General features: G+C 30.4%; 3 protein-coding genes across 3 annotated transcripts in view; all 3 read left to right on the plus strand.

Moving 5' to 3' along the window:
• LOC125848991 (RING-H2 finger protein ATL3-like) overlaps window positions 1-16,582 on the plus strand; it is a 169,519-nt gene that overhangs the window by 111,295 nt on the left and 41,642 nt on the right. The window lies entirely within an intron of this gene.
• LOC125848990 (carbonic anhydrase, chloroplastic-like) lies at window positions 4,650-7,763 on the plus strand. The gene is made up of 8 exons (XM_049528960.1): window positions 4,650-4,750; window positions 5,673-5,734; window positions 6,137-6,274; window positions 6,442-6,490; window positions 6,601-6,717; window positions 6,811-6,950; window positions 7,046-7,151; window positions 7,289-7,763. Exons 2-8 carry the CDS (start codon window positions 5,682-5,684, stop codon window positions 7,451-7,453), a joined length of 768 nt encoding a protein of 255 aa, XP_049384917.1. The 5' UTR covers window positions 4,650-4,750; window positions 5,673-5,681; the 3' UTR covers window positions 7,454-7,763.
• LOC125848986 (uncharacterized) lies at window positions 8,447-13,625 on the plus strand. Its single transcript, XM_049528957.1, has 14 exons — window positions 8,447-8,778; window positions 9,012-9,156; window positions 9,828-9,895; window positions 10,017-10,070; window positions 10,163-10,246; window positions 10,344-10,429; window positions 10,617-10,697; window positions 11,156-11,286; window positions 11,551-11,592; window positions 12,369-12,445; window positions 12,525-12,618; window positions 12,695-12,776; window positions 13,033-13,105; window positions 13,316-13,625. The coding sequence occupies exons 1-14, from the start codon at window positions 8,684-8,686 to the stop codon at window positions 13,482-13,484; spliced, it is 1,281 nt and encodes a 426-aa protein (XP_049384914.1). The 5' UTR covers window positions 8,447-8,683; the 3' UTR covers window positions 13,485-13,625.

Raw genomic sequence — 16,582 nt, forward strand, 5'->3', positions numbered from 1 at the left:
GGTTTATTCAAATACATAATCTAGTTTTAATTTCCTTTAATATTTAGTCATGTAACTAATACTTATTAAACTTATTTTAGCATGATTTAGTACTTTTAAATTATGATCATTTTCATTATGACTTGTTAATTTGCAATATTCGTTTTACGCGATTTCATTATTATTATTTTTTGTTGGATATTTTAGTATCATTACTCATATAATATTTTGTGTTATTTTCTTAAGAAACACCTTAGATAGTTGTATTTTGGTAGGACTAAAGAAATTTTTGAAGTACAAGCAAATTATATGTTTATATGAATACTTTTCTGGAAAAAACTCAAAAATTCGAAAAAACCTGAAGTTGAAAAACCCGAGTTTTATTGGTTTGGTTTGGTTTATAGATTTAAAAATTCAACACAAATGGTTTGATTTGATATTTGAAAAACCCGAACCAACCCGGCCATGTACACCCCCTACCACTCATTTGACACCTCTAAATTATTTAATTGTTGTCACTCAAATGGTCTAATATTTAATTTTTTATCTTTAGCAATCGAACTTATACCTAGTGAGACATAAATTCTTTTAGAAGTCTGACATAACTTTTGAAATATTATAATAAAAAATATAAATTTATATCCGATGAAAAAAATTATTTACTTAAAAGACAAATCTATATCTATATATAATATAAAGGAGAATGTTATACATGCTGATGTGGCATTCTTCTAAGGGCTAGAAACCTATATTTATTTTTTGTGATTTTTTTGGCCAATTTTCAAATTTTAAAATACTAAAAACTCCTAAATATTAAAGAGAGTCATATTTAATTCTTTCTTAAAGCTAATTAAGTCTTTTTATAATAGAACTCAATTAAGGAAAACACTTAATTGCCATTCAATTATAATTACTCAAATATACGTTATCAATCTTTTCATATTCGTATGTTACTAATGCTTTTGCCAACTATAAATACTAAAGCAAATGTCCAACAATGTACACATTCTGCCTTTTTTATTCATAACTTTCTTTTCAATTTTTCTTCTTTTTCGTTTTTACTCTTTTTGCAAGAAGTTTATTTCTTCTTTTTTCCCCTTTTATTTTTTTTATTTTTTTATCATTATTGGTATTGTCTCCATAATTAGTAACTTTGTAATTTTGATGCCTGATTTTTAGTTGTTAGAAAATGGGAGAGAGCGACATATATATTATCTTATTTGTGAAAGGAACTCGTCAGGATCAAGCTTGAAGAATATCAATCATTACCGATATATCAAATTTTATCTACATATTTTTTTATTGCAAGCTTGTATATAGTTATAGTGTGAATTCAAATTTAACAAATTTAATTTTCTTAAGGTAAATGCCCTGTTTTAAATTTAAGAAATAATTATGTTAATTTTATATCAAATTATTATTATTATTATTATTATTATTATTATTATTATTATTATTATTATTATTATTAATTCAAATGTAACAAATTTTATTTTCCTAAGATAAATGCCCTGTTTTAAATTTAAGAAATAATTATGTTAATTTTATATCAAATTATTATTATTATTATTATTATTCACAAACAAAACCTCTCCTTATACGATTTCTAAATGCTCCCAAAACAAGTAACATATTCAAAAAAAATAAAAATACAATTATTTCTTTCATCTCAAAACAAATGATATATGAATAAAAATAAAATCTTTAAGAATATTCTTCAAGATCCTCACACTTCCTATAATTTTTTAAGTTTTGACAATTGAGGTTTCTTTAATATAAGAACTCTTTGTGTAGTATAAATCAATTGATTTCTTTATCTTTTTTGTTGAATTTATAGAGAACCTACTGATCTTGTCGTAATAATAGGATAAATTGATTTCCCAAACATGATTTTGGGGGATTTGAATAAAATAATCAAAAAGTAAAGGAGAAGTGAATTAATTACACAAAAAGGATACAATTAGTATGACATATATTTTATTGTAACTGGGATAGTCATTCTAACAATAATATAATAAGGAAATAAGGAGAAAAATCAAAAGGGGGAAAAGTGATTATTTTATAGTATTTTTTTTTTTATAAATATTCAAATATATTCTTAGATTGGAGTTACATATGCATAATTTAATTAAGATAAATTAGATTATAAATCCTTTTGAAACTGAAAAAAAGAAGATTTGGATGAATTAAAATTTTAGAATAGTGTAATTAGGGTTACTTGTCCTACCAAATAAATCAAAATTATACTTATTGAACAAGGAAGGAAATGATACTAATGTTTGATGTTTTTAGCTTTTAAAATATGAGAGATATTTATAAAGTTGGGAAATAAAAGGGAAAAGATAAGTGACATCCCTCTTTCATCAAGAATTTTATTCTCCTTTTTTATCTTTTTAAAAAAGCCATACTCTCATAATTCACACTTCTCCATTTTCATAATTTTCACTCTTAATTAGTAATAGCCATAACTCACATTAAATTATTGTAGTTATTGAAAAGTTACTTACATAATCATTTAATTTCAACAATTAGAATGTGTGCAATTTATATTATGGTGACATTAATAAGAACTAATACTAACAATTAATATGTTAATTATGAAAACAGAAAGGAAAAACTAAACAAGGTGAAGAAAAGAAGAACAACAAAAAAATGTAGATATATTTATTTTGTACTTCATATATTTTTTTTAATCATATGTCTGATGGTTCAAAAAAAGAAGCATATTGTTATTTATATACTTTTAATATACTAAGATTACGAACTCAATGAACACATCATTTAGCATTTGAGAAGATTTAACATGTGGTAAAAGTTTGAAAAATTGTTATTATTTATATTTTTAATATTTTCTACTTATTTAAAATACCTATAGTTTTTTTGTCCATTCCACTAAATTAAATTTGAATATTATTGCAAGCCACAGTTGATATGAAAGCCAACATATTAGAAATTTATTGAACATAATTTTGGTTGTTGAATGAAAATCAAATCAAATAGGAGCATTTTTCAATATATTTTAAAAACATTTAAAGTGTTTTTTTAAACAAATTATAATTGTAAATTGACTTTTCGATTAATAACAAATTTATAAAATGCAATTCACACCGCGCAAAGCGCGGACAAGTTTACTAGTTTAAAATAAAAACAAATTTGGAAGAGAAGTGCAAAACGACCTCCTCTAAAACTGAAAAGCGGTCCCCAAAAGGGAAGAGAAAAAACCAAAAGACAGACGAATTAAATTCAACTAATATTTTAAATTCTTTAACTCTATTTTTCGATTTGCTAATCCAAATTATTACACGTAATTACTTACACTTACCTTACTATATTCTAAAAAGATTATTTTACATCGTCTTATATTCGGAGAAAATATAATATAAATACTTCAGCCTGCAGAAGTGTGGTAGGAAACACACAAAACTTTCCAATAATTCATTTAATTGAATTGAAGAAGATAAATTTAAAAGACGAGATATGGATGTGATCCTTATATATTATTAAAAAAATGAAATTAGTTACGAATTTTGTAATTAGTCCGTTTGCTAATAATTTTGTTTGATATCTGTCTATAAATGAAATTAGTAAGGATTTTTGCTGTTTAGTGACAAAAAAATTGTTCATTACAATTTTTTTAAAAAAAATTTACAAAATATAAGCTATGTAGATGTAATTATTTTTGTTAGACCATATATTTTAGTAAAATTCTCAAGATTATTGACAATGTGAACAACTAGGGCGACAGATAATGCCAAAGAAATTCGTACAAGGGGGACCTCAAAATAAAACAATACAAAATACAAATTCAACAAAACGGTCAAAGAAACTCATATTTTTTGTGATAAACGTTACATATCAATAATTTGACAAAGATTGCACTATATTGCCTTATAATAAATAATACATATTCGACTAACAATATTTTATGTATATCTTCATCAATAGTTTGATGGGAGCTGTCGGTGGGACTTGACACAATCCAGGCCGCTGAATTGAATAAAACTTTACTTTATTTTAAAATTTGACTATGATTTCTAAAAAAATATTATGTTTTTTTCAAATCTTTCTTCAAAACATGTTAAATTCACTTATATTAATTAGCTAACAATGGAGATTTGAGAAGGTCATTAGGGCGATTTCCGATCCAGCACATTTCACAAGTTAAATGAATTAGGAATGGCCAGGGCATGTGTTCCAATATTACTATATAAATATAAATAATATAATTCGGTTACTATTAATTAACAGTTTCATTTGTTTTTAAAGTCAATTATAATTGCTGGAAGCTTAGATTTTTTTTTTTTTTATTTCTCACTTGATTTCTGATACCTACATTATATTGGAGTCTGAATATTCTGGATTCATACCGCGTATGACCCATTTGTAGAGAAGATTTTTTTCCATATTCAAGACTCGAATTCGAAACCTCAAGAAAAACAACCTCAACTCAACACATAAACAGACAAATAAAGATCAAAGCTCTAGCTAGGCAGCAATACATTGAATTATTTACCTTGAAATCATTTTCAACAATATTGCATTATTTGGCTTTTATATATATAAAACGTAACATACCTAAAACGTGATACAGAGATTAAATATGATAACTCATTATTAGCTAATTATGACTAGCTACTAGCTAATCGAGTATAGTATAAATAGAAGGCTAAAGAAACCCAAATTTCTCCAAACAAATTCAAATTAATTTCTTTTCTATCTGCATTTGAAAGATTAGCAATTCTTCAGCATTTTCTTAAATCATCAGCTTTTGGTATACTCTCTCATTTTTCTTAAAAAAATCATCAGCTTCTATATATATATATATAGTTTGTAATTCATGAAATATACTACTAGCTAGTATGTAATTGAAATTATAGACAACTCACTACTAAAAAATCACTATTTTCTCACGGAAAAATGTTTAGTGGCTATCCTCAAAAATATTTTGATTGAATTGTGGCAGTGGAAAAAATAGTAGTGTTTTCATACAAAAAAATAAAAATTAGGAAGCTCCCCAATATTTCAGTAAGAATTTATTTTTCACCATATGTTTTTTTAATGAACTGATTCGCTAGAAAATGGATTGGAAAGTCATATTTTATAACATAAATTTCTCATTAATTCACTATAGAAAAAATCTTTCTTTCTAGTTGTGACTAGACTTTACCGTCTATTTGTTTTGAGTGCGAGTGTTATGCAAAATTATTAAATGTTGAATACATATGCATGCTAGCTTACGTGACTCTCTTTATCTTTAATTCACCCTTTTACCTTGTTATAACCGATTAATCTTTCATATGCATATTGCTCTATCAATTTAAGAATTCTATTTCTCTTTTATATATGGAAAGAAAAAAATCATCATATAATAATTAAGAAATTGCAACAGAAAAGAAATTATAAGAAAAGTTTGTGATGATTTCTAATCTTTTCTAGTAAGTAATTTAATATTATTATGTGTGAAGATAATCAATTCAGTCGCTGTGGTCGAATATATAGTATATGTAATGACTACAACGCGAAACTTTGAATTCAACATATAGCTCTATAGTGTGACCATATTTATCAAACATCGATCTAATTATTCTGAATTATATTACGTCTCGATAAGTCCCCTCATCTATGGAACTACTTTTTTTATTATTATGAATATTTGCTAATTAATTCTGATGAAAAATAATGGGGAATTGCAGAACGAAGACATGGCAAACAAATCTTACGAGGAGGCCATTGTTTCCCTCCAGAACCTTCTCAGGTTTGGACCATCGATCGTATCTATATCATTATACATGAAATCACGAGATACTTTTTTTAAAAAGATTTCCAAAAAAAATAAATTAACCAGATGTATTTTACTAAATTAATCTTATTAATGATGACTTGGAACTCTAAATTGGATAAACTAGTACTATTTTACATAGTTATTAATTAATTAATACTAGGGGTATAGAGAGAAAAATATAGTAATAAAATTTTCTTGGTTTCATAAATTAAATAAATAAATTGAAATAACTATCTTTATTAGGAGGATCAATTAATATGAAACAGAGAGTACATGTTACCATATTTATGTAGTTGAGCTATTTTCAAACGTATACCATATGTGACATTATATAAAATTCATAATATAAATTTGGAACTCATGACATTATTACAGTGAGAAGGGAGAACTGGGACCGGTTGTAGCAGAAAGAATTGATGAAATCACAGCTGAGTTACAAACATGCAGCAAACCGTTCAATCCGGTTCACAGGATCAAGTGTGGCTTTAATTATTTCAAAACAGAGATATATGAGTAAGCCACTTTTTCATATTTATACATCATAAAATAATAATTTTGTCCTATCTTTTTATAATATTTATACACACAAGTGCAGCAACAAAAACACTGAAATTAAACAAAAGAAAAAAAAAACTTGAAATGACAAGTGCCTAATAATAATATTTTGTTACTTGTATCAGCAAAAATCCAGAATTGTTTGACAAACTCAAAAAAGGCCAGGAACCCAAGGTACAATATCTTATGAAAATAAATGATATTTTAAATAATTAATAATGTTATTTCAATTTTATTGTTTTTAAATAAAGAGAGTTTTATATAACCAACTAACTATCGTACAGTTTTTGGTGTTTGCGTGCTCGGATTCACGAGTGAGCCCATCCAATATCCTCAACTTTCAGCCCGGTGAGGCTTTTATGGTTCGAAACATCGCCAACATGGTCCCTCCTTATGACAAGGTCATTATATATAATTAATTCCCTATAATAATTAATTTGGTTAATTATTTACCTAATTTTAATTAATTTATATTGGATTTGGCATTGTAACAGCTTAGGTACTCGGGAACTGGAGCTGCCATTGAATACGCTGTTCTCCATCTGAAGGTAGAAAATATTCTAGTCATTGGTCACAGTACCTGTGGAGGTATCAAGGCTCTCATGAGTCTTCCACAAGATGGTTCTGAATCAACGTATGTATCGTTATTTAAGTTATATACACTGATCGACAATACAACATGACTCTAATTGAAGAAATTAATATACAGTATATGTGATGATATTGCAGTGAATTTATTGAGAATTGGGTGAAAATTGGATTACCTGCCAAGGCCAAGGTGCTAGCTGAGCATCCAAATATAAGTTTTGAAGAACAGTGCAAATACTGTGAGAAGGTAAAATAATGTTTTGATCTAATAGTGTAACGTCATGTGTAAAATTTATTCCTGGCTTCGTCACTGAAGTCAACTAGTACTACTACTTTATTGATTAGATATGTATACTAGAAATAATGGAAATGAATAAACTGCAGGAAGCTGTGAATGTATCACTAGCCAACTTGCTGACCTATCCATTTGTGAGAGATGGTTTGGTGAATAAAACATTGGCATTGAAGGGAGGTTACTATGATTTCATTAAAGGAGAATTTAAGCTATGGGGATTTCACTTTGGTCTTTCTCATCCTTGTTCTATCTGAATTCAACTACCATCTTTCTAGTGGGAGAATAGTGACACCTCTTGCTCTTTCTTTTTCTTCGTATTGTATTCATCTGTATAGTTCAAAAAATGTCTAAATAAAATAGAGGGTGGATTCTCCCATTTTATGGTAGAAGACAAGTGGTGAATTGTCTTTGTAATAATGACTATGTTCGTTGTATTTGTGACGGGGAAAAACCTCTTTATCTTTATGAGTTATAGGTAATGTTTACGTACGTTCTACCCATTTGGGTATGTTGTTGTAATAATGACTCTGTTCTGCAGAGGGAATTGGAATAAATAATATTGGAGCAACTAATTTGTTTTACTACTAGTTCAGAAAGTGTGGTCATAGTGACGATTTTCCTCTTGTCATGTGCTTATTGTTGGGTAAAAAAAGTGGTGAACAATAATACTGCATAGCGCTGGCCAGTCTTAGGAGTGGAATCAATTCACTAGACGTTACAGTAGTCAAGCTCTAGCTGACGGAGGAAGAGCCAAGGGCTGTTCTTTCAAATTCAACAAAGCCTTAAAGAATAATATAGGATTGGGGTTCTATTACCCATCGACCTCATATACCAAAACTCATTTCATTAAGAAAAAAGTCAAAATGTAATTGTCTTGCTTACTACCTCCCATTCCCCCACTCTATTAACCTAAATTCTTTTTAATATTCGTGCATCCAAGCCTTAAACTCTTTTCAATATTCGTGCGTCCAAGCTAAATGAGCAAAATTACGGCCCACACATTAGCAATTATTTTCTTAGTATATGATAATTACTTGTGAAGGCAGTTTGTATAAAAATGGACCAACACAATATAACTTGTGAAATCGTAATTTTCTATTATTCTACTCGTTGTAACTTTATAAAAATTATTTTAGCATAATTCATAAGAAAGGGGTTAAAAATTATTTTAGCAAATTATATTTATAATATAAAAACTTTATAAAATAGGCTAAAAAAGACTGTTGGGACACAGTGCATTGAACTGTATTATAATTTGAAACTGAAGATTTAGGACGTGGTAGTTAATTTCATATGCCACGTCACTGAATCGGCGTCCATTTGAAAGCTGAAACAGTCGCTGTAAGAAGAGGAACTCCCGGCCAAAGATTCTGAGATTTCGGAATTTCCCTAACCGCCTTTTTTTTTGCTTCTTCCCTACTTCGGTAATTTCCGGTGTTCACTTCACTATAATTTGCATAGCAAGTGTGAAAAAAGAGTGAGAGATGGGGAACTTGTGGTCGGCCGCCGTAGAACCTCCACCGCCTATGGTCTTAGTTCCACCGCTCTTCGATTTTCCTCCTCTCGCCGCCCGTACAAGGTTATTCTAACCTCTATTCTCAATTATCACTATTTATTTTGTTTGATATGTTCCTTACAATTTGCTGGGAAATTGAATCCTCACCTTCACCCTCACCAACATTAATTAAGTTTAAGTTTAGATAGTGAACTAATAATTTCCATTTGAATGCTAGCTTCAATTTGGGAAATCGAACCAATTTTTGCCTCTTCGTACAAGATTTAGTTATATAATATGGTCTTTGTGCGGTGTAGGATGCTGGAATCATCATATAACATGTTGTTTGGGAAACTGGCATTGAGATGCCTTTTTGAGGATTATTTCGAGGAAGCTAGGCATTTTAGCACCAGAATTATGCTTAAGCCAATTGATGATCCACACGTTGATTTGATTGCAACTGTATCCATCTACAGTCTTATGAATTTGGTTATATTAGTAGCTAGTATGAGTTATATCCCTCCAGCTCCCAGTCTTTTCAATTCTTTTTATTTTGGCAATGTGCTTGTGGGCATTGGTCTGGAAAATGTTGGGAAATTTTTCACACCATAATTATTAAGAGGCAAGAACAGCTTCTACATGGAAAGGTTCTGTTGCTGGTCAATTCGAAATATGTAGCTTTGCGATTTCGATTGTCTACAGAGAGACAGATTTAACATTTTTAAGTCAGTGGCTGTGGAGTACCATAATATCCATTATTCCTTTGTGACATTAATGTTTTGAACTTAGCATAATTATATGTTTTTAAGGTTCTTCGGTAATATATATATATATATGTTAAATTGGTCAAGCTGAAGTTGTAGATGTGCCAGACATGCAGTCTTCATCCTCCGCAGATTGTCAAGGTACTAGTGTGCAAAATTCACCTTCCTCAGTAGTGTATGTGTTTTCACAATAATAGTTCTCAACTTCGTCAACTGTATCTTCTCTTGTAAAAGATTACATTACGCCTTGTCCTGTGTGTGTTCCATCAAGTTGTCTATGGACAGTATATTGGGTATAGTTTTAACATTTTCCTTGCCTCATGACGGGTTAACTTGACAAGAAACAAAGTTTTTCCTTAGCCTTCTTAGGTTGGAGGCCCGCTTGATCACAAGCCTGAGGAGAAAATTGTAGGAAATGCCCAATTTCGGTGGCAAAGGTATTCTTATCTTTTGCTTTAATATTAGTTTGGCTTCTTGAAGATTTATTATCTTCGTGATGTGATTTTTTGCACATGGTAAACTTCTTGATTATCTCTGAAAGTCCAAATTGTGTTCCAGTGATGTTGAGGATCCACATACGTTTGTCGATCTTTTCGTATCAAATGATGATCCGTAAGTCTGAATCACTTCCATAAGAAGTTTCTTTTCTTTCTTTAGATTGAAAAACAACAGTACCATTGTTCTTCCATTTGCTTCTTTTCTAGGACACTGCTGATGAGATCATGTGCATTCTACCCTAAATTCGGGTTTGGAGCTTTTGGCATTTTCCCAGTGCTTTTAAAGAATAGGTTGGTTTGATTCTGTTATAGACTGGGATGTGTCAGATTTGTTTGTCTAGACTTGTGAACATGCATTGACTGATATATGATCATTTTGAATGTCCAGAGTATCTTCACAAGATTATGGAGTCATGGGTTTGAGATATGGCTCATCAAATCTCTCGGTTGGAGCTACTCTTATGCCTTTCGCTTGTATGTGACATGCAATGATTAAGTTACTAAGTTTTATGTTCATACATAATGGGACCTGTTGTTGCTTACATGAACTTGCTTTTACTAAGTTTTCTGGTCTGGACATTCCTTTTTATCAGCTGTGAGTGGAATAATATTTTGCTGTTTCTTGTTTAATTCATAAGTGGACTAATGAATGTTGGTGCAGTGGGAGATGATGTTCCCAAAAGTGCATGGCTGGTGAGCAAGATGGGAAGGTTAACCACCGGGGTGCAGTATGAATCACAGTGTAATTTTCTTGGACTCTACCACTGACTTAGTTTCCTTGGTAAAGAGATATTCATTATTTAGTCACTAGTAAACAAGATATACCCCTGATTGGAAAAAAATGATTTTGTGCTGATAAATTCAACAAAATAAGATGTCTTATTCTTCCCATATATGCGTCACATATCTGACCTTTGTCTTCCAATAAAATAAGATGTGTAATACATGTCTCTAATCTTGTGCAAGGAATCCATTTGCTGTGAACATGCATGGCCACTTCACATGGTGGAAGTGCTTTAAGCTTATTTCGATGTTTTATAGGGTAAAAGCTTGGGTATCTAAGAGAAAATGTTCCTTTACAGTTCATTAATTGCTTCTTAACCCAATGATGCATGCATGCATAGTGAGTGAGAGAGAGAGAAGAATAACTCAAAATTCATATGGGACAGTATTTTTATTGGTTCTGTTTACTATTGATAGTTGGAAGCAAAAATGACCAAAAGTTTAAGAACTTAGAAAATTGGAGCTGTGCTATTGGCTACGGAGTGGGATCAGGCAGCCCTTTGAGCCCATCCTTCAATTTTGGCCTTGAGCTTGCGAAAAGTTCACAGGTTTGTTGCGTTTCCTTATTTCAGTGGTTTGCTAAGATCTCTTTTGTGATAATTTTCTGCACTACCGCAAAACCCTTGTTCTCATTTGTTGCTATAGACTTTTGGGCCTAATTCTAGACCCATTTCTGGTTGGATCAGGAGAATATTTTATGAAGTTTTATTGGCTAGATACTAGTTGGTTATGCACTGACTATTGTTTTCAATTGCGCATTTTGTAATTTGTACCTGGGGTATACTTCTTATATTAAATAATTTTTTCTGCAGTTTATTGCTTCATTCTATCAACATGTGGTGGTTCAAAGACGGGTATGCTTCTCTTCCTTAAGGAAATGTCATTCAGGATGTTTAGCATCATTGTTTTTAAATGCAATTTGGATTTGCATCAAGTTCAATTTATTTTGGAAGTATTGTCTATTTTAATCAGCGGCATGTGATGATAAAAGTGCAATTTTGCTGAACGGTCCCCAAGAATTATGTTGCATAATATGCCACTAACTCCTCCTTTTATCTTGGATTTAGATATTTGTTATAGTTAATCTGTTTTTACGCCTATTTAGTACATACAATGTGTTCTCTGGGTCTTGGCAAGTTTTTCTTTTCTGCTGATTTGTCAAAGAGGAAATATGCATCAATGGTTTCCATGGATTTGAAGTTGTATAAACGTCTGTATAATAGAACATTTCTGTAATTTTAACTATTCCTTGGTTTAATTGAGACCTCATGTATTGAATTATCTCTGCCAGTGCGGAAAGTATGTATAGTCCAATTCTTCAGGAGTGGTGTGCAACAGACAATCTGGAAAGTAAAAGAAGTACACAGGAAAATCATAGAGGGCTTACCACTAATCAGATTAGAAAGGTGGTTTTGCTGTTAGTTTTCCGAAAAATACAGAGGCGATAAAAGTTCTTATTAATGTAAAAAGCTTTAATTTGAGATCTCTGGTTTTGATGAACATTAATTTGAAAACAGGAACAGAACAATGTGTGCTTGTTTATTTTGATTTACGGCTTTTGACATTATTCTAGAAGTTTTCTGTGCTTCATTAATGGTAGTACTAATACAAGTAATTTATGTAATATCAGGTGAAAAATCCATTAGAAGAAGACGAAGTAGTTGGAATTACTAACTATATAGATTTCGGGTTTGAGTTGCAGACAAGGTATTCTGAGATAGTGTAGCAAGCTCTAGGCTGGCCAGAGTAGAGTAGGATCTGACTTGGTTGTAAACTTTTGTGGCAGTGTAAATGATGAGAAAGCTCCGGCCAGCAGCATCCACGATTCCACTTTTCAAGTTGCTGCATCTTGGCAAGCTAATAAAAACTTTTTGGTCAAGGTAATCACCTTCTGGATTTTCTCTTTTGCATACTAACCAAAACCAGGGGTAATAACTGCAAATGTTACTTCCACAGGGAAAGGTGGGGCCTCTAAGCTCATCTGTAGCTTTGGCGTTTAAGTCATGGTGGAAACCTTCCTTCACTTTCAATGTTTCAGGTAAAAATGATTTATGCTACACATATAACATAATCAAAGAGTGTATTTATTTTACTGTTGTAATTTTTAGTTTATCCCGCCCCTGAACACTAACTGTATCACAATATGTGCTAAAACGATATCGTGAAAGAATAATTTAACTGTTGGATTTTCATGCCAACTGGTGTCTGCCCTTCTCATATTAAGAAGTATAGATCAGAAGTGTTGAGCCTCAGTGGCTGATGATATCTGGTAATCACTTTATGTTGGTTGACAGCTACTAGAGATCGGGCAAAAGGAGCAACAGCCTTCGGATTTGGCATTCGTGTTGACAACATTAGAGAAGGAAGGTTGGTTATCCTTCAGTTGTATATTGAGTCCATATATATTTTCACAATTAGTAGATATCACCAATTGTACTGCCAGCAAGCCACCAAAAGCTGGCTGACAATTTCCTTTAATGGAGAGGCAGGAATCGTTACCAAGTGTAACGTGTCCAGTAGATATCATAGGAACTTCTTGAAAAAATTTCTTAGTTCTCGATATCTTTGAAATTGCAGCTATCAAAGGGCTGATCCAAACTTTGTAATGCTGACACCAACCAAGGAGCACTTGGCAGAAGGCATACACTGGAAAGTTGGGAAGAGACCATTACTTCAATCTGATGTGAATTCTGGGAATTTTGATGGCATGCCTAGGGAATTAAGACCATTTGGCAAAATGTTGTAGTCTCATTTGATTTTTCAACTTCTCATTCTTATAGCTTTTGAGTAGTAGCCTCTGTGGCGCCATAGCACAAAAACTTTGTGCTATTCTTTTTGCATCTTGTTTAATCTGGTTAGATAGTACACACATGAAAAGCGCTCTCTAGTTTTGTTCTGGAGGACGACTATGGTTGTTCTGCTTCTTATCTAGGTGGTTGTTCCAATTCATTAAAGCAGAATATATCGGTGTAAGCGTCTAAAGTTTCAATTCCTGAAATACAGCAAACAAAAAAGGAAAATAGCAAGCAAACTAATCTTTATAAAATCATTAAGAAAAAGATATAATCCCCTGATTCTTCTCTTCACGGATGTTCTTGATTTGATGGAATACTTGTGGCTCAACACTTGGAGCGAAGACTTCTTTGTATGCGGAAGACTTGTAGATCACCACCGAAGAGCAAGGATACTTTATGTATTTCTATGTGTATGTATGTGTCTATATGTTGGTCTTATGAAGACCTCTTTATCTAAGCTTGAGCTAGGGCTTTAGGGGTATTAATTTTGGTTCGAGCAATTTTGACCCCTGGGCCTGAAGAACATAAGTTGGGGTCATCTTGTCAACTTAATGGACTGACCCAAATGTAATTTGGACTTGATTTAAGTCATATAATTTTGACTTAAATATTAATCCGACTTTATTAACCAGTAAATTAATTTGGTCAACGATATCATAAATTTAAGATTTAATCCAAATTTAGTATGAATTTATTAATAAAATTTCACTGTCTACAATTGGGATTCCCTGAACTCGACATGTTCTATTCAATGTATACCTGCATTATTATTGTAGGTTTTGATTACCTTCCTAAACTTGGCAGCTTGATGTGATAAAGAGTGTGAATAAACTCGATCTCTTTTAGATGCATAATATTGATAAAAATTGAAAAATCATCTTCTAAGTGATTATCTTTCAACTATTAATTGTCACTAATAAAAATAAACAAATGCAAGCGTTTAACACATTTCCATCGTTTGCAAGAACTTTTTTTTCCCTTTACAATCTAATAACTTGAAAAAACTAATCTCATACTATGCTTTTACTTTTAGCAGCTCTCTGTAGAAGCAAGAAAGAAGAGATATATAATACAACAAATAAAGAATTTTGCAATAATTATTTAGCGATAATAATAAATATGATATTTCTAACCAACATTTTATATAATGCCAGTAGAAATTTTAGCGCCTCTAAATATAGTAATATTAATTCAATTATTGTTAAATATTTTTGCAACAGAACATAATATAGTAACTAAAATATTTTTTATTACCGCTAAAATATCTATTTTGTTGTAGTGATTAGGGGTGTACAAAACCGAACCGAAATCGAACCAAACCGCAAACCAAGTCAAACCCAAAAGACCCGACTAGTGGTTTGGTTTGACTTGGTTTGGTATTGGAAAAAAAAATCTGACTAAATTTGGGTTGGTTTGGTTTTAACTAAAAAAAAACCAACCCGAGACCAAACCAACCCGACATTATATATGTAATTTAAAATTATATTTTATACATAAAAATATTTACTTTGATATAATGTTAAAATATTTCTTATATTATTTCATAGTTTTTATCTTTTAATATATTATTTCAAGTTAGAATTCAGAATGGTCCAATAAAGATTATAGTTCATAGATGTTGATAATTATAATAAAACTTAAATCAAAATCAAATTACTACTAATGCAAAAAGAAAATCAATTCAACATTAAGAATGACAATAATATTGAATATTTGTTCTTTAGTTTTACATTGGTTTAGACAATTAAAATACATAATCTAATTTTAATTTTCCTTAAATATTTAGCAATGTAACTAATACTTATTAAACTTATTTTAGCATGATTTATAACTTTTAAATTATGATCATTTTCATTATGACTTTGTAATATTTATTTTATATGATGATTTCATTATTATTTTTTATTGAATATTTTAGTGTCATCAGCACTCATCTCTTATTTTGTGTTATTTTCTTAAGAAACACCTTAGATAATTGTATTTTGGTTGGACTAAAGAAATATTTGGAGCACAAGTTAATTATATGTTTGTATGCAAACTTTATCGAAAAAATCCAAAAATCTGAAAAAATCCAAGGTTTATTAGTTTGGTTTGATTTATAAATTAAAAAATTCGACACAATGGTTTGGTTTGGTATTTGAAAAACCCGAACCAACCCGAGGTTGAAAAATCTGAAAAAATCCGAATTTTATTAGTTTGATTTGGTTTATAAATTTAAAATTTTAACACAAATGATTTGATTTGATATTTAAAAAACCCGAACCAATCCGGTTATATACACCGCTAGTAGTGATATATGGACAAAAAGATGTGGGCAATAAGGTCAGTCAAAGTTTGGAACTTTTCATTTCTCTTTAGGTTCGAACCTTTGAATGATAAAAAGTGAAACTATAGTCTTATAGAGAAAAGAAATTAAAGTAGTCGCATATGCAAAAAGGAAAATTAAAGGAATGAACTTGTCATGCACGTACGTGTTTATATTATTCATTCTGCATGCATAATTTACCTATTTAATTGTTTCTTATTTATGAATCAATCTCCTAACTTCTTTTTATATCTTAATTAGTCATCCAACATTTATTCTCCCCTAATTAGTACCCCCTTAATTTGTTAAGTTTTTGAGATATACTAAAACATTAATTAAACTTGGTGTAACTGTAGAGTCTATGATTGGTGAAAAGAAGTTACATTTCATATGTGACTCTTTTCTTTAATTAGTTTTATTTTAGATAAAAAAAATTATTTAATTATAATTTAATATTTCAATTTTTCGATTTGTACCTTTAACGATACTAGACATGTTGTTATAGTTGCAGAAACATCATTATAACAAATTTGAAACCACATGTCGTAGCACAAATATTTTGTTTTTTAAATGGAGGGTTCAATCAAAAGGTATCACGTAAAATAAAATCGAGACGATAATTATTTAGATTATGAGAGCAAGCTCTGTTCTAGTTGTCAAATTAAAGTAGCACAAATAGCAGTAGTTGTAGCAAATTGCAGAAGAAGAACAAAAAATGGTTTCATAACCTTCGTATGCATGCAG

Source organism: Solanum stenotomum, chromosome 12, assembly GCF_019186545.1.
Source record: "Solanum stenotomum isolate F172 chromosome 12, ASM1918654v1, whole genome shotgun sequence".
Classification (NCBI taxonomy): Eukaryota; Viridiplantae; Streptophyta; class Magnoliopsida; order Solanales; family Solanaceae; genus Solanum; species Solanum stenotomum.